The following is a 24,600-nucleotide window of genomic DNA, read 5'->3' on the forward strand; positions in this document are numbered from 1 at the left end:
AGCACTGGTCTCTGGTGCAATGTGCATTTCAAACATAAGGGAAATCTTTTATTTGTGTGGATGCATCATTAGTAGGCCTGCTGCTTCCTCCAGGTTATTGAGCAACACATTCATACTGCCCTGCCATATTGTCACCTCCCCCACCATACCCTCTCCACCTCCATTCAACTCAATTGTAAAGGATCATCTCAGAATCAGAATGTTTACCTTTAGGACTGGGTGATTTCCTACCTGAATTTTGGAGTGCACTTTCTGCACTTGTAACATCCATACTCTGGCCATATTGGCAATGAAGTCCAGCCACCATAATGGTTTAAGCTTTTCTTTGATAGTGTTGGGTGGATGAAACAATCACAATACCTAGTGCTCAACCAGTTAATGAAACACACAATCTTTTTTCTCATAAGTTTCATTAACTTTGTAAATTTTGGCAGGAAATCACCAGAACTTTTAACTAGAGTTTGACAGTGGCAGATCTTGGTGTTGCTTTATTAATTAGTTTTTTTTAAGAGAAAACAACTAATTTGATAAGGTACCCCATGCAAGGCTTATTGAGAAAGTAAGGAGCCATGGGATCCAAGGGGACATTGCTTTGTGGATCCAGAAATGGCTGGCCTGCAGAAGGCAAAGAGTGGTTGTTGACAGGTCATATTCTGCATGGAGGTCAGTGACCAGTGGTGTACCTCAGGGATCTGTTCTGGGACCCTTACTCTTTGTAATTTTTATAAACAACCTGGATGAGGAAGTGGAGGGAGTAAGTTTGCTGATGACACAAAGATTGGAGGTGTTGTGGATAGTGTGGAGGGCTGTCAGAGGTTACAGCTGGACATAGATAGGATGCAAGACTGGGCTGAGAAGTGGCAGATGCAGTTCAACCCAGATAAGTGTGAAGTGGTTCATTTTGGTAGGTCAAATGTAATGGCAGAATATAGTATTAATGGTAAGACTCTTGGCAGTATGGAGGATCAGAGGGATCTCAGGGTCCGAGTACATAGGACGCTCAAAGCAGCTGCACAGGTTGACTCTGCGGTTAAGAAGGCTACGGTGTATTGTCCTTCATCAATCGTGGAATTGAATTTAGGAGCCGAGAGGTAATGTTGCAGCTATATAGGACCCTGGTCAGACCCCACTTGGAGTACTGTGCTCATTTCTGGTTGCCTCACTACAGGAAGGATGTGGAAGCCATAGAAAGGGTGCAGAGGAGATCTACAAGGATACTGCCTGGATTGCGGAGCATGCCTTATGAAAGCAGGCTGAGGGAACTCGGCCTTTTCTCCTTGGAGCGACAGAGGATGAGGGGGGACCTGACAGAGGTGTATAAGATAATGAGAGGCATTGATCATGTTGATAGTCAGAGGCTTTTTCCCAGGGCTGGAATGGTTGCCACAAGAGGACCTAGGTTTAAGGTGTTGGGGAGTAGGTATAGAGGAGCTGTCAGGGGTAAGTTTTTTACTCAGAGAGTGGTGTGCGTGGAATGGGCTGCCAGCAACGGTGGTGGAGGCGGATACAACAGGGTCTTTTAAGAGACTTTTGGACAGGTACATGAAGCTAAGAAAAATAGAGGGCTATGGGTAAACCTAGTAATTTCTAGGGTAGGGAGATGTTCAGCACAGCTTTGTGGACTGAAGGGCCCGAATAGTGCTGTAGGTTTTCTGTGTTCTAATTGTTTAGTTCAGGGGTGTTTTTTCAGTTATTGTTTGGCAAAATTGGAAGTATTTGAAATTTTAAAAGTATTTTTAAAGTGTTTAAAAAAATTAGACAAATGCATTAGCTTTCACTTCCTGCATGTAAGTTGGTGCTGAGGATAATACCTACACATTTAAAGTCATCCATTGCTACCAGTTTTTTTAATATACTGTGTTTTCTTTCACTCAAGTTACTCCAGTTAGATCTATTACATATCAACAAATAATTGTGGTTGCTCTGTAATCAGTATTACGCCAAGCACGGCTGCTGCATCTAAAGCAGCAACCCTCATTCAAAATGGTGGCAAGCGGTTTGTTTTCTATAACTTTAATTAACATTAATAGAAGATCAATGGTGCTGGAGTGTGGTGACTCATTACAAGCTGCTCTCTGTATATTTATTCATTACTTCTATTATAATCATTCTATTCTTTTAAATCTAAATTCTATGACTCTAAGATGGCCTTGCACCTCATTGTCTGGCTGTACTGCATTTTGTCTGTAACTGGAACACTGTATTCTGCATTCTATTATTGTTTTCCCTTGCACTACTTCAATGCACTGTTGTAATGAAATGATCTGTATGGATGGCATGTATTACAAAGATTTTTCATTGTACCTCAATACATGTGACAATAATAAACCAATTTACCAGTGTACAATATCTGCCCTTTGAAATCTGCATTCTTAAAGCTAAATGAATTGTTGTCATGGTAAAATATATTGCCAATCTATAGTTCTATTGATGTTAAAAAGAAATAAGAAAAATATTTTCCAATAGGTCTTTGGGTGTGTTTTTCAGGTCTTTATTTGTTAAACTTGAGAAATTCCAACCCAGTCTGTCACTTGATGCACATTGTTACTTTACTACACTTTGAGGCTTCCTTCACCTGAGCTGAAGAGTAATCATGGACATAAATGAAAATTGAAATAAGATCCTTGTAAAAACTCTACTTTTAGAGTTTAGATTACTTTCAGGGAATAGATCCATATGTTTATTATGATCGCTGTGGTGAGAACAATCCTTTTCTGATGCTTGTTACTGTCAGGTGTCAATTCAGTAAGGTCCAAGGCATCCAGCAGCATTAATGCCTTTGAGCTGGCTCAGCAGATAATCAAATTAAAGAATAAATAGCAATGCAGAAAGCAAAAAGGAACATTTTTTTAATTGTTTTAAATTATTTTAGTTAACTTTTTACATTCTATAGAATACTAAAAAAGAACAAATACATAAGGTTGGGGAGTTGAAATATGATTAAAATGCAAGAAAATAAGGAATCCTTTTTTAAAATAAAATTATTTTGAAGTTTTTGTATGAGGGGATTAGAATGTGCATATACAAAATGATGCTGTTAGAGCCTGATAGTTTAACAAGCAATACTTTTCATGGATCTCATGGATCCAAACACAAGATTTTCAAGGTTTTTTTCACAAACCTTTAACTGGCTTAAATTCATTTCAAATTAATTTCTTGTCTGCTTGGGAGAAAGCTGCAACCACCTAGCCTCTGGAGAAGAATTGAATCACGAACAGCATCCTCAGGATTTTTGTGTTAAACAATGCATGCATGGGAATTCAGAAGTTGCAGGCGGTTTCCTGATGTAATGACAGCTGTCATTACTACTGCCAAATCCAAACCATTATTTTGGTTAATGACACGTATAAATAAATAACAAAAGTACCTATTTATCTTACTGTAGTGCATTAGTTGTGGCAGCAACTAAAAAAAACCTAACAATGCAAGTTCTCCAGGTTTTCCTTGTATATTTCCAAAGATTATCTCTCCCAATGTCACAATAAAGCAAGCATGGTAATTCTCAAACATGTGCTTTATATGCTTTATATGACCATGATGTGATTGATTCATTTGAAGCTGGTTAATCAGAATACACTGGTGGAAACAGAATCATCTCATTTATCAGGCTATCTCCATTAAACAAAGCTAATCTGCACTGATTTAAATACTTCAGGAATCAATTGGTGTCTAAGAAAATCTTTCCCATAAAGAAATATCTCCATCAGTTACAGTCCCCTGCTCTATTAACAGGCATCAATTACTGAATGCTACACGTAAGATCAAACAAAAGCTGAGGTATCCAATTTAGAATGTTTTAAAAACCATAATTTCCATTAAATCTTAGTACAATGTATAGCTAGATGTTGAAGCATTCTGCCCACCCACCCTCCCCCCCCCCCCGCCCCGCCTTTGTGTTATATTCTAGATCCCCTGTGGCTGCTCAGAATGCAGTAAGACATGTTGCTGACATTTATACTGGAGTACTAGTAGTCTTATTCATGGAGTTGCCTGGAGCTAGCATGTTCTCTGACCATTGAGCAAAATGACAAGATGCATATCTGACTGCTTATGACCATGATTCTTTGCCAGAACTTTAGCCCTGAAGTGATCAGATGACTGCAACAGTTTTGCTTCTTAAAAAAATTAAATGCACTCATCTCAGCTAAAAGCATGAAAATTACACCCTTGATGTATCTGTGCAACTGCTTTCAAACTCGAACCTTATCAAATTGAAGAATCATATGAAATATATACTGTTAAGGGGGGAAAATAAAGGTTTATATTATTCACAAAGTATTTGATACCTTTGTTACATTCAATGAAATAAAACTTGATGTCACTGCAACTCATATCAAGTGCTAGAACAGGATTTCAGTTCATGATGCCTACAAATAATAGTCTCACTGAAAATGGAATAAAATTACCATCATTAAAAAAAAATTCTAAGTTGGTCTTGTCTGATCACAATATGACACCTTTGCTGGTTCAGATGATGTTTGTAATACTGTGAATTATGACATAGTATGAAACTATGGATGTTATTAGTTTGCAATTCATTCTAACAGCATTTATTTTCCTCCTATTACTGATTAGTATGGGTTATCCTCTGATAGACATGCCCAGCTAAATGGTGAAGGAGACAGGAAAGGGCATACTCAAAGAAATAATACAAAGAAATACCTGGTTTCAGTGGTTACCATATCCAGAGTCTTCCTTTAGCCAGGTATCATCTACCTGCCACTGCTTGTGAGTGAGCCATACAGGAATGCTCTCCATAATTGATAACAGCAATTAACTCTTTCCACCAATTAACCCTTCAGTATAATTGCAATAATTCAAAGGAATTCACTTGATTAGTATTTCTGCTACTGGACTCGATATGTATCTCTTCTAATGCTGTAGCTACCATATCTACAATCTGCCAGATGCACTGGACAGCCTGCTAAGGTCTCCATTTTAACATTCTTTCTGTGACTACTATCATGCAGAAGGAAAAGGCTGTCAAAATTTCAGATCACTATCTCTTCAAAGTTCCACACCAAGTTGCAAGTTATCATGGTTTGGATGTAATTTGCTGTTCCTTCATGTTGTGAGGTCCAAGTCCGGAATTACTTACCAAACATAATAAAGGGAGCTCATCATCATTGCAATTTTTGGGATTCAGGAAGGCAGCAAAAATGCAAAATATGGCGGACCACCCCATTAAAAATAACTACTGCTCAGGCCATGATGCAAAGTGCAGCAAAACATGATTAACTGATGCCACATACTACTGACAACATTACAAAATGTTAACATTTCAATGCTTTAATGCACTGTTTTCTCCATTCATGGTAATGTAATTATATAGGGCCCTTGTGAGACTGCACCTGAAATATTGTGTACAGGACTAGTCTTCCAGCCTGGGGAATGATATACTTGTGTTTGTGGGAGTGCAACTATAACCTATGGCTTCATCCATGAACTGTGGTGCCCTGGTATAATTCCAATTTTCTCTCTGGCCAGAGTTTCAGCCTGATTGAAATCATTTGCAGTTTTACCATCCTGTATGATCCAGTGTGGATTTTTAAATCTTACCATATTGCCAACAAAGAGTTAACCTACTGTATTTCCAGTTCTTTGAAATTGCCAATCTTCCTTCTCCCTTATATCTACAATTGAAATCTCTTGGGTGCCTTTGTCACCTTCAGGATCAAACCATTTCCCCGTTTGTCTCCTATCCTCCAGACGATAAATTCCACTATCTAATATTCTGCCATGGATATCTTGTCCCTGACTAAAGCCACTTGCCCATAGTTCCATGTTTGGTGTCTTCATTTGTAAATTTCCTCGTGCTTCAATCAATTTCTTTAACAAAGTCCCCTTAATCCCCTTTCTTTTATATTCAAAAGACTATATTTTGTGGGTATTGTTTTTAATGAGAGGCAGACATAATGACTTTCACAAAAAATCATTATATATACATCATGGATAGTAGGGAAAAGGGTGTAGTGCATGAAGTACTCAATTTTGTGCAACCCAAATAACTTCATAGGAATGTTTGAAAAAGTATTAGTTATTGTTTTCTTTTGCCTTTAATTCATTCCTGCCATCCACTCATGTCACAGACCATTTTCTTTGTTATTTCCTTTCCACTTTTACCCTGGCTTTGTATTTGTTTAAATAGTATTCATTTCTATTATCTTCCAATTCTGATGGAAGCTTATTAATCTAAGATGTATGTTCTTTTCTTCTATCTCGATACTGCCTGAACTTCTGGGTGTTTTCCAGCATCTAGTGTATTTTATTTTTCCCTAATTCTTTACATTCTCTTTGTCCTTTGTAGGCATATAGCTTCGCCATGGGAAATTATCCAAAGAATGGACTGCCATTCATGATCAAAGGGTTGAATTTGCAACACATTGGGAAACTACATAGTGGAATTGGTGAGTAAATTAATGTTACTATTCATCTAAAACTATCAGTGTAATCATGGGCTAATGTGGATGGAAACCCCATTTGTGCGTGTTATTATTTGCGCTTCAAACACAGTATAAATATATAGGAAGTTGGTCTTAATCAAAATAACAGTCAAACTACAATTCAGTAATTTGTTGTTGTTCATGCATTGCTGTAATAGTTTAGTGAAATTAAGATTCTATTTAAAACTTTGCATTGTGATAATGCCTTACACAAGAAAAATGTGATATGCTTTGAGTACTTTAGAATCTAAGGAGCATCTCCTGCATGATATTGGTATTTTTGCTTTTCCTGCCATGTGATAAGATACAGTGGGTGTAAAATTCAACTACAGCAGGGATGCAATAAGAGCAAATCAGCTGACTGTTATTTACCCTGCCTAATTTCCCTTTCTGTTGTTCTTACTACAAAAACTTGAAAAATCTGTGCACAACTTTTCTCATAAAGTATCAGTGGCAAGGTATGAATATTTACTTTTATTTTTTGTGATGTTTACCTAGCAGATAGAAAATTTATGACAGAGAAGGAAACCATTCAGCCCATCGTGTCTGAGCTGGTCAAAAAAGGAGCTACCCAGCCTAATCCCAACCTTCAGCCCAGCAGGTCACGGCTCAAGTATATAACTAAATACTTTTCAAATATAATGAGATTTTCTGCCTCAGTCATCCTTTGAGGCACGGAGATCCAGACCCCTATGACCCTCTGGATGAAATTTCTATTCCTCATTCTCCCATCTAATCTTTCTGCCAATAACTAGTCCCTGGTTTTAGATCCTTCTGCAAAGGGAAGCAAGTCCTTAGCACATTTTTTATAATCATATACATCTCAATTAAGTCTTCCCCTCAGCCTCCACTGTTCCAATCATTCCTCAGAACCAAAATTTTCTAATCATTGCAACATTCTCGTAAATCAACTGCTCAGCCTCTCTAGTGCTATGATATCTTTTCTGTAATATGGTAAGCTGTATGTAGTATCAAGCTATTACTAAATTTGTATGCCTCAGCTAATAACTGGAAATATCCTGTATGCCTTTTTAACCACCTGGTTAATTATGGATCTACTTGCCACTCTTCCTAGGATTCCATGCTATTTTACTTTTTGAACAGCCTGCCATACGGGACTTTATCAAAGGTCTTGCTAAAACCTACAAAGGCTACAACAAGCATACTATCCTTCTCAAAAAGGTAGATTGTTAGTTAGACATGATCTTCCCTTAATAAATCCACTGTCCCTGATTTTTCTGAATGAAGGTTTAGAATGAATTCCAATAATTTGTTCACCATTTAAGTTAAATTAACTGGCCTGTAATTAGTTGCTTTAGTCCTTCCTCGCTTTTTAAACTATGGTACAACTCTAGCTGTCCTCCAATCTTAGGCACCATTCCTGTGGCTGGGGAGAATTCAAAAAATGTAGTCAGAGCTTCTGCATTTTCCTCCCTTGCTAACTTTTAACACCCCAGGAAATATTCCATTTGGGCCTGGTGATTTATACATTTTCAAAGATGTTAAACTCATTAGCACTTCTGTGTTACAATGTTTATCCCATCTAACGTTTCACACATATCCACTGTAACAACATCAACAACATCCTTCCCTTTCGTGAAGACAGTCATAAAATATTAATTCAGAACCTTACCCACTTCCCCCTCCTCTGCAGTCTGGTTACTTTATTGATTCCTAATAGGCCCTACTCTTCGTTATTGTTTTGCTCTTCATGCAATTATAAAACATCTTTGGATTTTCTCTGATTTCATTTACCAATATTTTTTTATATACCTTCTCTTTGCTTTCCTAACTTCCCTTGTAATTTCACTTCTACACTTCCTATACTTTTAGGTTTCTTGCTGTCTTAAGCTTATAGTGTCTGATATAAATGTCCCTTTCTTTCCTTATCGTACCTTAATGCACTCTGCCATCCAGGGGCTCTAGATTTGGCAGTCCTGTGCTTTTTCTTCATGAAAACACATGTTCATGCTGAGTTTATTGAAACTCCTTAAATGCCACTCATTGCTCCGAGACCTTCAAATAGCTGTTTCTGTTCCATTTTTGCCAAGACTTTTCACAGTCTAATAAAACTGGCCTATTCCTATTTAGTACATTTAACTTCAATTTTATTTTTGTTCTTTTCCATGACTATTCTACATGAATTTAAAAGAAACATCAAGATTTAGAACCATTGTTTGTAACTCTTGCTTCTACCTCTTTAACTTAATACTAAATTCAATGACAGTGTGATCCTTATTCATAAGCTGTTCCCTTACACTCATACTGTTAACTGAACCTTGCTGTTCATCACTATACCTGGTATAACTTTATCGCTTGTCAGTTGGAAAATGTATCATTCCAGGAATTAATTGAACATTAATATTTTCTACCATAACCACTTTGTTTCTGATACATCCTTCCCTGGTATATATATCTTTTAATGCCTTATCCAGGGGTGTGTTCGTCGAGTGGAGCACAGCATTTAAAAGGTGTGGTTGTTCCAGATTGTTAGAGCAGTTCCTAAGAGATTCACATTCACATTTGAGGAGGGCACATCTCAACTAGAGGCATCTTTTCTGCAGGACTTATGTTTTGACACTCTTACTCTACAGCAGACTTACTTACTAACCATTTGAGTTTTCAACTAACATTCTCTTCATTTTAGTAAAATTATTTTTAAGGATGAGCAAACTCTATATAATTTCCACATTCTGACAAATGGCAATGAACATGCAGTCTTTATCTTTTGCCAGTTTCATATTGGAATCCCAATCAAATATGGAATTCTGGCTTCTGTTCCTCATGCAAATTCAGTCTGATTATTTTTCACTGATGCTGCACATTCCATGTCTTATGTTATGGGCTCATTATTGTAATTGAACGTGTGCCTGACCCAAGGTGATTGCAGATCACCAACATCTAGTGCAAATTAAAAGGTTCTCAAATAAAATTCTTACATTCTTGCAACTTTCATTTAATTGATTTTAGAGGTGAAGTTCAGTTTAAATTAGTGTAGTTCACTCTTTGCTGCATTTATAAAATATACACTAATGCTCACAAGTACAGATGTTTTACTTTTAAGATCAAGAAAGATTTACAGTTTGTATTATATCCGTGACTCTTGTTAACATAGCATATAATATGCTCTGAAAGGGTTTAGTGTTCTCTTTCTTTAATTCCTTGCATGGTTTTAACTCTTAGGGCTTTAAAAGTCTTCACAGTGATTGAAAAAAATTTTTTTCATCATATCTCAGGCTAAACATGACTCAGTTCCAAGTGTTAGGAGCTTATTCCTGATGCCCTCCGGCAGTTTCTAATTCAAATGCATCCATTATATACAGGCTTCTGAGGTGGTTTATTATAGTTTGAACAAACAAATTTCTATTAAGAACTCATTTATGCAGAAAGTGATCATATCAATCACAATCTCCATGTAAAAAAAAATGATACTGAATGTGTCAATGTCGAAACCACTGAGAAATCAATTTAAAGAAGCTTTGTTGTTGGAGTATTGATCTAAAAGTTATAATTAAATCAAATTTTTACAATTGTATTGTTATCTGCTACTTTTTAATCCCTGCAATTCTGACATCTTTCAATAGCTTCTTTTAATCCATTGAGTTCCCATCAGATTGATCTTCTTGTCCCAAAATTGAAAGTTAGAAAACTGACTTTCTCAGCTTTTTTTTATTTTCTGACTCACTTTTGTCGAACTACAGTGGCCCTTTTTGTTTAAAACTAAAAACATATTGCCTCTGTTAGGACTCCCGTTTTGCCACCAATTCAACTGAGGTGGTATTCTATTATGAATCGCCTCTATTATAGTATCTGGTCTGTTTCTTCAAACGCAGTTTTTGGTTCCCCTACTGTTCACTCCATGCTCAGTTAACTTCCCTCTGCCCAGGTACTATCTTGATGTTCTTGCACTTAATCCAGTTCAGTCCATGCATTTACTTATTGTGGCTGGATTGCTGCAACTTGGCCTCAGGCGTTAGATTCTGTGATGTGCATTGTGACTGCAGTACTCAAATGGTGAAGAGGATGAAGGTTTAGGGTGGTGGATGGCACACCAATTAAGCAGGTGCTTTGTCTTGAATGGTATTGAACTTCGAGTGTTGTCAGTGTTGTACTCCCCAAGGCAAGTAGAGAATATTCCATCACATTCCTGACTTGCAACTTGTAGGTCGTAGAAAGGCTTTGGGATGTCAGGGCATGAGTCACTTGCCACAGGTTGATGAGCATCTGACTGCTTGAAGCCATAATATTTATGTGGCTGGTCCACTTGAGCCTCTGGCCAATGGTGACACCCAGCAGGTGGGATCTGAGCAACAGTAGTGCAGCTGAATGTCAAGGGTACATCATTTGATTCTCTTGTTGAAGTGCATCATTGTTCATTGTAAGATGCAAAGCGGACATAAGGAGGCTAGAAGGGGATGCAGATGGGTTAAATGAGTGGGCAAAAGTCAGGCAGATGGAATAGAATATAAGAAAATGTGAAATTTTGTCAAGGAAAATAGAAAAGAAGCATGTAAAGAAAGAAACGTTATCTAAAAGCCAGGAGATTGCAGACCTCTGAGATGCATAGGGATCTGATCTGTGTGTCCTAGTGGATGATTTACAACAGGCTAGTATGCTGGCACAGCAAGTTATTGGGAAAACTAATGTAGTTTATTGGTGGGGAACTGAATGCTTAAAAAGAAATGTTTGGCCTTTAGTTATACGGAGTGTTATTGAAACCACATCAGGAGTACTGTCTCATTATTTAAGGAAAGATGTTAATACGTTGGAAGCAGTTTAGAGAAGGTTTATTAGACTGATATCTGGAATGGGTGGGTTACCTTATGAAAAATGCTTGAACAGAGAAGGCTTGTTTTTATTGGAGTTTAAAAGAGTGAGAAGCAACTTGATTGAAACAAATAAGATAATTAGGGATATTGAAGGGTTGAATTTAGAAAGAATGTTTTCTCTTTTGAGAAAATATAGAAGAAAGGGGTTACTATTTGAAATAATGATAGATGAGTGACTTTTTTTCTCTCAGAGGGTTGTGAATCTTTGGAACTGTCTTCCTGAAAGGGTGTTGAAAACGGAATCTGTGAATATTTTTAAGGCAGCGTTCGATAGATGTTTATAAGAATGGAGGGGAAAGGTTACCATGAGTAAAAGAGAAAGTGGAGTTGAGGTTATAATTAGATCAACCATGATCTTATTCAACTGTGGAGCAGACTCAAGGGGCCAGGTGATCTGTTCCTGCTCCTAATTCATATGTTCATATAAATGTCACTTCCTCAACAGTCAGAGGATCTAGCAAGGAAATGTTTGATTAAAAAGCCAAAGTACTCATCCAGAAGTGCTGAGTTGATGATCCATCTCAGCTTCCTTCTGAGATTCTCAGTCAATTTGATTCGCTCCATGAGTCCATATTTGGCCAACGGACCAAATGTCGGACTGGAAAACATCTTAACTATAGTACAGAAAATCTGTGCTCCAAAACTAGCTGCATCTGTAGTCAAGCTGTTCCAGTACAGTTACAACATTGGCATCTACCAGACAATGTAGAAATTGTCCAACTATGTCCTGTCCTCAAAAAGCAGTTCAAATCCAATGAAGCAAATCACTACCCAATCAGTCTAATTTCATTCATCAGCAAAGTGATGGAAGGTGTCATCAGCAGTGCAATCAAGCAACTCTTACCGACCAATAACCTGCTCACCAACATCCCAGTTTGGTTTTTTGCCAAGACCACTCAGCTTCAGACCTCATCACAGTCTTGATCCAAACACAGACCGAAGAGCTGAATTCCAGAAGTGAGATGAGAATTACTCATGGCAGCATTTAACTGAGTGTGGCATCAGAGAACTCTGATCACAATGGTCGATGGTCATCAAGGGGTAAACATTACAATGATTAGAGTCATATCTGCACAAAGAAAGATGATTGTGGTTGTTGGAGCTCCATCATCCAGAACATCACTGTGGGAAATCCTCAGAGCAGTGTCCCAGGTCCAACTGCGATGATATTGAGTGTACCCTCCGAGAGCTCTAAACTTAAGTCAAGACTAAGTTCTATCTAGCAGAAGTATCTGTGAGTACCCTCACTACAGGGAGATTATACTGTATCAGCCGACACATCAAGGACTAGTTTACTTCACTACCTTAGTCTCTACGGAAAGGTCTAGCTGTCAATAATCACTATTTCGAGCGGTGGGTCCCTCCTCCCAACCAAGGAGCAGATACTTCCAGCTAACAAAGTGGTTTAAGCACAGTATTTTGTTTTAAGTGAGACACATTTAATTCTAATAAGTAATTCTTAACAATGACTTGTAACTTAACAAAGTATTTTTGTTTGAAAATCCAACTCTAAAAGCTAAAAAGTCATACCAACAAGTTGCAGACGAACAAGTTGTCTGTCACACAAGCCAAAGGCTGGGGAATGAATTCTAGGTTTTCTTTCTGTTACCCCTTCTCTCTGTCATTTCCCCCAACCCTGACTGCTTTCTAACAATTATACTGTTTTTTCACTTAGTTGACATCATTGGCATGTGATGTTTTTTCAACCACATTTTTAGGCCGGGTGACTGGAGTGTTTAATTAAGTAAACGTGGATCCCATTGTTCTCTTGTTTATGTTAAGAGACTGAGCAGGATATATTGGTTAGAAGTTTAACTAAGCAAATAACAAACATCTCCAGCCTTGGACAATTTCTGCTGTTTTTGCAAATGGAATTTTAGCTTAATGAGCAACCACTTCTTGACCTTTGGACAGGTGATGTTGCTGTGCTAAAAAGCTGATGTTAGCAATAAACCCTTTTGGGGTTTCTGCTGTTGTGCTAAAATGCTAAAGTTAGCAATAAGCCTTTTTGGGGCCTGGAAAGTGAATATCCATCACACAACCATCTTCAACTGCTTCATTATAAGATTAGAAGTAAGGATGTTTGCAGATAATTGCACAGTGTTCAATTCCTTTTGTAACTCAATAACAAATGAAGCAGTCCATGCCTGCATGCAGTCAGACCCAGATAACATTCAGGCATGGGCTGATAAAGTGGGAAGCAAAACCCACGTTAAAAAAAGTGCCAGGGAATGACCAAGTCCAACAAGGGAGAGCCTGACTATTCATTGACATTATCACTGCTGTTTGAATTACCAATGTTATTTTGCTCAGAGTTAATGAGAATCATAAGATCATAAATTTATCATGTAAAGGAAGGCTCGTTTGCAATTCATTCATCCAGAATGATGATAGGAAACAATCCACTGTAACATCCAGCTGTTTTGTCAAACCATTTCACTGTTTATGCTTTGGCAACTTTTATTTATTCTCAAAGGGGGCCATTGTTTATTATCCGTACTGAACATCTGGGTGCCTTGCTCAGGCTCTTTAATGGGGAGTTAAGAGTCAACTGCTATGATGATGGACAAGAGTGAAATATAGATCAGAGTGGACAACTGTGTTTTCTGCTAAGGAAGCTTAATAAACAGTTGAATTTTTATCAGAGTCTGACAGCTTTGTTATCACTTGCGACAGTTTTAATTACAGTTTTTTTTTAACAGAATCAAAATTCTCAAATGACCCTAGTGGGATTTAAGCTTGCTTCTCTGTCTGGTTTCCTTTGGATTACTTGTCTCATAACATAATTTATACTACTGTAATATAATCTACATCACCATATCGCTTTATATTGTAGTCTATTTCACAGGTTGTATAGAGGAGAATCTCTCTGCATTAGTCCTTAAATTGTTTTTCAATTATTTGAACCTACTTTCTGTTGTTCAACTCATACATTTTAATTTAAAGTAGTATTGATACTCCTGTTGACCTTTTATGACTTTACAAGATTATGTTAGAAACAATTTCTTATCCTCAAAAATACCATTTTTTTTCTTGTATTTTATCGACAGTCAAACTAAAATTAGCTTCATGACTATTTTCTGCATTGCACGTCAGGTTTTCCCTCTGGATAAGTGAACTGCAGACATATTGAAATTGTGGCCTGACCGGAGCACTACATAATGTTCAAATTAAAACAGAAAATGCTGTAAATACTCAGCAGGTTAGGTAGCTTCTGTGGAGAGAGAAAAACAGAGTTAATCTTTCAAGTCAATGACCTTTCAACAGATTTATTCTTTTATTCAACTGCACTGGCTATGTGGTTTCACATCCTTTTGGCTTTATATTTAATGTCCTACATTGACTGGAGTATTTAATATCAAGTCACTTTTGGGTCTTTTCAGTTTCAACGTTAATTATTTGAAGACCATTCATGCAGTATCCATGTTTTCTACCTGCCTTCCTTGAATTCTACATGACTTCCTTGAAATATTGATTGGCACCTACTTAGTGCCAAAGGTTTTGACGGGGCGGAGTTTGTTAAGTGTGTCCAGGACGGATTCCTGTCACAGTATGTTGACAGGCTGACTAGAGGGAATGCCATATTAGATCTAGTTTTAGGTAATGAACCGGGACAGGTGACAGATCTATCGGTGGGTGAGCATTTGGGGGACAGTGACCATTGCTCCATAACCTTTAGAATTGTCATGAACAGAGATAGGAGCAAAGAGGACGGGAAGATATTTAATTGGGGAAAGGTGAATTATGAGGCTATAAGACAAGAACTTGGGAGTGTAAATTGGGATGACATTTTTGAAGGGAAATGTACTATGGAGATGTGGTCGAGGTTCAGGGATCTTTTGCAGGATGTTAGGGATAAATTTGTCCCGGTGAGGCAGAGAAAGAATGGCAGGGTGAAGGAACCGTGGGTGACGAGAGAGGTGGAACAACTAGTTAGGAAGAGGAAGGCAGCATACATAAGGTGTAAGCAGCAAGGATCAGACAGGGCTCATGAGGAATATAGAGTAGCAAGGAAGGAACTTAAGAAAGGGTTGAGGAAAGTGAGAAGGAGACATGAAAAGGCTTTGGCGAGTAGGGTTAAGGAGAATCCCAAGGCTTTTTTCTTGTTCATGAAGAGCAGAAGGATGGCTAGGGTAAAGATAGGTCCGATTAAAGACAAAGGTGGGAGGATGTGCCTGGAAGCTGTGGAAGTGGGTGAGGTTCTCAATGAATACTTCTCTTCAGTATTCACCAAGGAGAGGGGTCTTGATGATGCTGAGGACAGGGTTGGTAAGGGTAATGTTCTAGAGTATGTAGATATCAAGAGAGAGGATGTGTTGGAGTTGTTAGAAAATATTAGGACAGACAAGTCCCCGGGGCCTGACGGAATATTCCCCAGGCTGTTTCATGAGGCGAGGGAGGAGATTGCTGAACCGTTGGTTAGGATCTTTGAGTCCTTTTTGTCCACAGGGATGGTTCTGGAGGATTGGAGGGTGGCGAATGTTGTCCCCTTATTCAAAAAAGGTAGTAGGGATAGTCCAGGGAATTACAGACCAGTGAGCCTTACGTCTGTGGTGGGTAAGCTGTTAGGAAGGATTCTAAGAGATGGGATCTATGAGCATTTAGAGAATCATGGAATGAGTAGGGACAGCCAACATGGCTTTGTGAAGGGAAGATCTTGCCTCACAAGCCTGATAGGGTTCTTTGAGGAGGTGACCAGGAAGATCGATGAGGGTAGCGCAGTGGATGTGGTCTACATGGATTTTAGTAAGGCGTTTGATAAGGTTCAACATGGTAGGCTTCTTCAGAAGGTCAGAGGCCAAGGGATCCAGGGAGGCTTGGCCATGTGGATTCAGAATTGGCTTGCCTGTAGAAAGCAGAGGGTTGTGGTGGAGGGAGTGCATTCAGATTGGAGGGCTGTGACTAGTGGTGTCCCACAGGGATCGGTTCTGGGGCCTCTACTTTTTGTGATATTTATTAATGACTTAGATGAGGGGGTGGAAGGGTGGGGTTAGCAAGTTTGCAGATGACACAAAGATCGGTGGTGTTGTGGATAGTGTGGAGGGCTGTCGAAGCTTGCGGAGGGATATTGATAGGATGCAGAGCTGGGCTGACAAGTGGCAGATGAAGTTCAATCCAGAGAAGTGTGAGGTGGTACACTTTGGAAGGACAAACTCCAAGGTGGAGTACAAGGTACATGGCAGGATTCTGGGCAGTGTATAGGAGCAGAGGGATCTGGGGGTTCATATCCACAGATCACTGAAAGTCGCCTCACAGGTAGATAGGGTAGTTAAGAAAGCTTATGGGATGTTAGCTTTCATAAGTCGTGGGATCAAGTTTAAGAGCCAAGAAGTGATGATGCAGCTTTACAAAACTCTGGTTAGGCCACACTTAGAGTACTGTGTCCAGTTCTGGTCACCTCATTATAGGAAGGATGTGGAGGTGTTGGAAAGGGTGCAGAGGAGATTTACCAGGGTGCTGCCTGGATTAGAGAGTATGGATTATGAGGAGAGACTAAAGAAGCTAGGGCTTTACTCATTGGAGAGAAGGAGGATGAGAGGAGACATGATAGAGGTATACAAGATATTAAGAGGAATAGATAGAGTGGACAGCCAGCGCCTCTTTCCCAGGGCACCAATGCTCAAAACAAGAGGACATGGCTTTAAGGTAATGGGTGGGAAGTTCAAGGGAGATGTCAGAGGGAGGTTTTTCACCCAGAGAGTGGTTGGTGCATGGAATGCGCTGCCTGGGGTGGTGGTGGAGGCTGATACGTTGGTCAAGTTCAAGAGATTATTAGATAAGCATATGGAGGAATTTAAGATAGAGGGATATGTGGGAGGAAGGGTTTAGATAGTCTTAGGTGTGGTTTGAAGGACAGCACAACATGGTGGGCTGAAGGGCCTGTATTGTGCTGTATTGTTCTATGATAATCCGGTATTTTACACTTGTCTGCATTAAATTACAGATGTTATTTATGTGCTATTTACATATTTTCTCCACCTCACACCATAATTTCACTTTTCAGTTTTATTTTATTCCCACTTTGTTATCAATTGCAGACTTGACCACTTTATTCAGTTTCTGTTTAATACCAGCATGGAGCCCTTAGGCAGTCCACTCAATACTCTCCCTACCCATCCCCTGTCCGACATAAATCCTTTTAACAAATACCCATTGTTTTCTTCCCTTCAGCTAGTTTCTTATCCAAGATTAGGACTCATGAGATTTACTCTCATGCATTTCTTACAAAGATTAGGGCTCCTGGGATTGGGGATAATTTATTAGCATGGATTGCGGATTGCTTAATGGACAGAAAACAAAGTAGGAATAAACTGATCATTTTTTGGGGATGTAACTGATTAAATGCTGCAGAAGTTAGACTTTGGACCCGAACTCCTTACAATTTATGTCAATAACTTAGATATAGTGATGGAATGTAGTATATCCATGTTTGCTGATGATGGAATAAAGGATGGGAGAGTAAGGTGTAAGGAAGGTGCATGGGGATACAGAGTAATTAAGTGATTGGGGATGAAGATGGCGGATGTGGTACAATAAGGAAAGTATGAAATTGTGCACTTTGGTGGGATTGAAGAAAAAGCAAAAATGTTTTTAAAGATCCAAAAACTATAAATGTTGGTATTAAAAAGATCCTTGTGTCCTCTTACACAATTCACGGAACATTAACATCAGGGGACAACAAAGAATCAGAGATTATGTATTAGTTTTAATTCCAAGGATTTGGAGTATAAGGACAAGGATGTATTTCTTCAAGTACAAACGGCTATAGTGAGACTACACATGGAGTACAGTATACTGTGTACATTTATGTTCTTTTGTTATTGCTTTGTGTTCACTATGTAAGCCCTTTCTCTTGCAGGATTTGTGCATATTGTTTTTTCTCCTCAACTGACCATTAGTTGCTTTGTTTCCACCTTTGAGGACATGTTTATTTAATCTAAGAATGTTGGTTTTAGAAATATATTGATCCTTCAAATTTGGAAGCATATTTCTGAAGGTGTTCTTGAATTGCTGAAATGTTTTAACAATTCCCCTGTCTATTTGATTTAGACTACAAATGTTATTGAATCATATAGGATATCCACTTGAATACTACACTTTTTGAAATTATAGTTTCAGCTGAGCTTTAATTGTTTAGGTACTGTATGTGTCTCTGTCTTTCCTTCTTTGTATTAAAAGATAAAATAGTTATTGGATAATTCTTGATTTTAACTGCTTCAAAAAAACAATTCAAATAATTAAATTTCAAGTGTGCCAACTTTTTTAGTGGGAAAAGTGACATAGATGTTTTAATTTTTTGTTGGCTGGACTCATTTAACAACGGCACTAACTCAAATTCAAGCATTTGCTAACCATGATTTTCAAACCATTTCAGTTGACATCTAAATTCCTGCCATGCATACGCTACAGATAAAGAGCACCTAGTCAGAAAATTACACACATATGTTGCAGTTTGATGAAGGCAGAGTATTGTTACACTTAAAGTACTAAAGAAATAATTGGTTCACTTTCTTGTATCTTGCTATCTTGTTTGACAACATACTATATGGACATTGGATACCTTTTTACAAGGGTTTGAAAGGGATAGAAAAAGATGATGGATATTGAAGAGAATAAACATGTTGGGAGAAAACCATATCAATCTCTAATATCCATATGTCCTAGTTTCCATGACTCATTCTATGTTTTTCCAGACTTATTGCTACTCTTGTGCTGTTTCCTTTTCTTCTCTCCAAGGGCACCTTAAGCTCTGAATTTCAAAACCATAAAATTAATCAAATGTTCAAAGTGCCAATATTTTTAGTTTTGAAGTATATTTTGTTTCACTGATATGTCTCAGATTTGCCTCAAGTACAGTGACTATAGGAAGCTGTTTAATTTAGTAGCAGTAATCCCCCACCACAAAAGTGTCAAATCAATACAAGTTAAGGAGATTAATTATTTAGAACCCACCAGCTTTTAATTAGTTAGCTATTTCTGAAGAATGGATTTGGTTACAATATTGATGCATGGCAATATGGTTACCTCATTGTTAAAACTCCTATTCTAGAAAGTTTTTCTGCATCTTAAGATGTTTCAACAGAACAGTTTCATTGTGGATATTGTATGCAGTCGAAGAAACCTTCTGTACTTTCCTCCTAAAGGGACACAATAGACATCCGGTGTTCAGGATTTGTTTAATGAATACATGGTAACTTGAAACTTCAAATTTGAGCCAGGGCTTAAATTTAAACTTGAAAACAAAATGTGTATTTAGTCATTGTTTTGTTACTGCTAAAATTTATTGAACCAAAATTTTGATTTGCCTTTATCAGAATTGAGACTCCAATTCTGCATTATGATAATGACATTAAATGCCTTTGTTTTTTGAGATGCTAACAATTCAGAAAAGTTGGAAGAAACAAATTTTCTAGTTACCTTAGCTGCTACCTCTAGGAATCCTGTGGATTTGCTGTGTTTTTGTTTTTTTTTAAATAGCCATATATACATGACAAGTTGATCTGTTCTTTTCTCAATTGAGGGCTGCTTTTGGTTTGTTAATATTATTAAGTCTCAATACTTTAGTATCTAACACCCAGAGGTAACCTGAGGATAAATCAGTGAATGTATAAACCTGACAAAAGCACTGTGAAAATGTAATTGTGATTTCTTAATGATGAGACTTCCAAAATTTCTTCTGTTGTGGCATTTTTATAACTTTGAAAAGAGTTGAAGTACAAAATTTGAAATCAAATTTCATTTCTCCTCATCTCTTTGTGAAGTGCCTTGTATTTTTTTTCACTTTACTGGTAAATATGCAAGCTGTTGTTTTAGAAAGATACTCCCATTCAGTCATTGGTCTAGATTGTACTTGGACCTCACAAAAACCTTTGGCAGAGTCAAGGGTTTTTTGCAAGATCCAAAAAGGCCATGTTTAGTGGTTGATGCTGCTCCCTGCCATTTCTTTTGGCATGGCCAATTGGTGAAGACCATGTCCATTGTGTCTCCAGATGGGCATAATCCACAACATGATTGCCAAGTAGTTTTGTCCCTCTGAAAGAAGGCAATAGAGCACCCCAGTGATGAACTTCCCTGTGGCAGATAGCAGGGTATCACTGTGTTGTTACTGTAATTGTATTTGTCTCTGTTCTTGATGGTGATGTCTCAAAGTCCCTGGCTTGTGAGATGAAGTTTGTCTTCATCTTGCATCTGTTTCATAATGCCCTGATCTTAACTACTGGGTCTATAACAGACCCAGTCTCAGTGAAGAACAGCATTAAGTAAGGCTGCATCATTGCCTCAATATTTTTTCCATCTTTCTTGCTGCACCTTGCCTCCAGCTGGGATGGAGCTACTCTGTGTAACAGATGGGAAACTGTTCAACCTATGTCGCTTTCACTGCAATTCCAATGTCACCCCAAATTTAATCATTGGGCTGCAGTATGCAGACAACACTTCTATATGCACTTGTTCAGAGAACAAACTCCAAGTCATTGTCGATCTTTTCACTGAAACATGCAAGAAAAAGTCTGGAGCTGAGTGATTCTTGGGAAGCCCAAACTGAGCACAGTGAGCAGTTATTAGTAAGTAAGTGCTGCTTGATAATGCCTTTGAAGGCATCTTCCATAACTTGAGAATAGAGCATAGTCTTGAGGTGGGGTTGGGGGGTGGAGCTGGTAATGATCTGGACAGGATTTGTTCTGCCCTTTCTGCACAGGACACACCTGGGCAATTTTCCACCTTCTTAGTGTAGGTGTTAATATTTTAACTGTACTGGAACAGTTTAGCTAAACACCTGGCAAACTCTAGACTTCAAGATTAATACGGATGGATGCCCCCACTGGTCTACATGACTGCAGTGGGCTGAATAGTGTATGACTCCGTGACTTTAGGATGTTTTGTCCAACGGCTGTTGCTGCATCAGTTGCTGTCAAACATTTCTGGATATCACTTGGAGTGAATCAAATTGGCTGAAGATTAGTTTCTGTGATGAAGGAAGCATAAGTAGGAAACTATGATGGATCATCTACTCAGTACTGAAGATGACTAAAAAATTTCTTTCGCACTTTCTTTGCAATTCTGCCCGACTACACAGTTGTTGAAGTTGTTGTCTTTGGAAGAGGGACATTGATAGGGTAGATGGTGAGAATTTTTTTCCCCTCAGTTAATAGTGCTACTGCCTGACAGCTTTAGCATTCAGGTTCAATCCTGACCTCCAGTGCTGTCTGTATGGAGTTTACACATTCTCCCTTTGACTGCTTAGGTTTCCTCTGGGTGTTTTGAGTATCTCCCCTCTATCACAATAGAAGTACCATACAACATAGTGCAGAGTGTCCCTTTACTGTTGTGAAGATAGGACTTTCTCTCTACAAAGACAATGCAGTGGTCACTCCTACCAATACTGACAGGACTGATGCATCAATAGCAGGAAAATTGATGAGAGTGAGGTCAAGTTATATTGGTTTACTCATCACTTCCTGCAAACCCAGTCTGACGGTTCTAACCTCCTGGGCTTAGTCATCTTGGTCAGTGGTGGTGCCACTGAGAAACTGTTGGTCATGAGCACTGAAGTTGCCTACTAAGTGAATATTTTGTGCCTTTTCTACTTTCAGTGCTTCTTCCATATATTTTTCCATAGAACCCAAATGTTGCCCAAGTGAGTAGCTGAGTTAAAATCAGGATTATTACATACTATACCTGTGCTAGCTTATTACTGTAAATGTCCTTTAATTTTACAAAATTCTGAAGATTGGCATGATTGATCTCAGGTGGGCATGTAAGCATTCTTATGTTTGTGAGAAGTTGGATGAGAAATGGGTATGCTTGGCTCTGATGCTTTTCACTTAGTGATAGTTAACAGTGCAATTTAATCTTTTGAACAGAAATGTTGGAAATTCTGATGAAGGGTCCCAGACCACAAATGTTGCCTGACCTGCTGAGTGTTTCTAGCATTTTCTGTTTTTATTTCAGATTTCCAACATCTGCAGTTTTTGATTTTCAGTAACCTTGACCCTACCCCAATGTGATCTTCATCAATGTGATGTGAATTACCTCCCTGTTGAAGAAACTCCTGGTTATTATTCTGTTGAGATTATTTTAGTATTTTGCCAATTGCACAGATTAGTGATTAGCTCTGAGTAGAATACTACCTGTTCTTACAGTCTCTCACCGTGAGGTTGCCAATTTAATACTAAATAATGGAAAGATTTGTGCCATAGTTTAGTTAGTTTAAGCTTTATGGTCTGATTGGTGATGTACTCTACTGAAAAATTTAGTACTTCCCTTGATTTGCTTTGCCAATCAAAATCAGAATAGATAATCCCAGGATTTTATTAGGCTCATATGTTGCTAATTGTCTGAATGCAGAGTAAATATACTGTTGTGCTGTAAACTTGAATTATTAGCCATCCCTTCCGGCCTATCTACTGCCAATCCTCCTGCAGTCATTCTTTTGTTTCTAGCCTTTCTTGCTCCCCTTTTCATTATGCAAAACAAAATTTAAGAGAGATGTTAAATAGTTTAAGATTAATATACCACTGTATGTCAAAGTTTAGGTGGAACCTTGCCTCAACATTTCAAATTCATGTTTATTATACAAAGATTATTTATTATTGAAATACCCTCCAGTGCTTGAAATCCTGCCTGTTTTCACTTTCACCCAATGCATCAAATAGTTTGTGCTGGTTGCATTGATATCTGAAGTTGACCAAACCAAGTTTAAAGTTTGCAGAATTTTTAGTGCACGTTTGACTTGAATCCAGTACCTTTTATCCTAGCTTTGAAATACATTGTATTGGCCGATGGCCTTATTCCAAAAAAAATACACATGCTCCAAACTGAAATTATGAATGTGGCAACTTTTCAGCAATTGCATTTGTTTACTACTGTCTGAGGAAACACTTAAATGTTCTTTTTAGGTAAATCTACAATGATAAATGTTAAGAGATAATTGTTAAACAATTAAATGTTGTTAAATGTCAAAGTATATATTTAGTTGATCGAGAAATTGACTTAGTGCAATGTATGCTAATGAAAGTAGTAAATAAATTCGTCAGATTTAGTGATCTAATTTCACTTTACTCATAAGTGTTGGCTGGATAATTTTATTATAAATGCTTGTTTTTGTTATCTTCAGCAGTATTGATAGAATTGCAGCTGTGTACATAGAAACTTTAAGTGATCGTTAATGCATGGGGGGAAAAGACGAATAATTTTGTTCCGTTAATCTGCTTGACTGCACTGGTTCATGGAAGATTTTACATTTAAGATTGTGCATATGTACCTATGAGTTATGATGCAAACTTGGGAAAAACAGCACAATTGAAAGCATAATTTGTGTTCAGATTGCTGAGCCAGCCCATAGTGGAAATTCTATAGCATAATGTGTTAAATAGTAATTCCTTATAAATATATAGAGTATATCACTGTGCATGTTTTGCACTGTAATAAAGCACAGCAACAATAATCTTTAAAAGCAGTTTATTTGATTGCTGTCAATTTCTATGTGCAGTGTCAAAAATCTGCCCCCTAAGCTAGAAAGGGTTAATTCAATTCCCTATCCAAATTAATAACACTTGTCTGTCATGACTTTGCAAGGAACCTGGCTTACAGGAATATATAGTTCTGACAAGTCCTTGCCACAGGAAACATATTTTGCAAATTATTATCCTTTTGATAACACAATTTTCTGGGAAAAACTGCCTGCATCATTCTTAACTGACAACAACTAATACTAGCACATGACACATTCACTTTCAGAACTAGTTAGATCTTGAAGAATTTGTAAACAATCAGACCAGTTACAGTAAATATGTTTCGGTTCAAATATCATGTTTACTTTCTAATACCCTGTACTATGTTAGTCATAGTTGAACTAATTGTGTTCTTTAGTATATTTCTTTAAAATTAGCTCTCCAGCTTGTAAAAGATCTCCTTTTCAAGAGGTTAGTTTACTGACAAAAGCAAAGATAAATCATAACAGGTACAATTTACTCCCAACAATGAAGTGCATCTTTTTTTCAAGTTATGGTGTCCTGGATTAAATTTTTTTTTAAATTCAAAACATGCCATTGATGTTACAAAAATTGTTGTCTGAAGCCCCTTGAAATCAGACTGCATTTTTCTATAAATGTAACTCTGAAGGAAGAAAGCAAAATGAAGTCAAGTGGAATGACTCTACTTGTACGCGTTTGAGAAGTGATTACTTAAAACCGATCTTTCTCTTTGCGTTGGGCAATGTTGGTTGTACTTAGCGTCTATTAAATACTGTACATTTTCCTGCATCGTTTTAGCCGACCATTAACCTGTCACATTAAACAATTATCTCTTAATCATCACACTTTTTTCAT

General features: G+C 37.8%; 1 protein-coding gene across 2 annotated transcripts in view; it reads left to right on the plus strand.

Moving 5' to 3' along the window:
• Positions 1 to 24,600, plus strand: part of LOC127568299 (ERI1 exoribonuclease 3-like) — a 308,692-nt gene that overhangs the window by 120,852 nt on the left and 163,240 nt on the right. For both annotated transcript variants that reach the window (XM_052011886.1, XM_052011887.1), the window contains exon 7: positions 6,308 to 6,407. In XM_052011886.1, the coding sequence (XP_051867846.1) occupies positions 6,308 to 6,407 (100 nt within the window). The remainder of the gene's footprint in view (positions 1 to 6,307; positions 6,408 to 24,600) is intronic.

This window comes from Pristis pectinata, chromosome 3 (assembly GCF_009764475.1).
Source record: "Pristis pectinata isolate sPriPec2 chromosome 3, sPriPec2.1.pri, whole genome shotgun sequence".
NCBI classification, from domain to species: Eukaryota; Metazoa; Chordata; class Chondrichthyes; order Rhinopristiformes; family Pristidae; genus Pristis; species Pristis pectinata.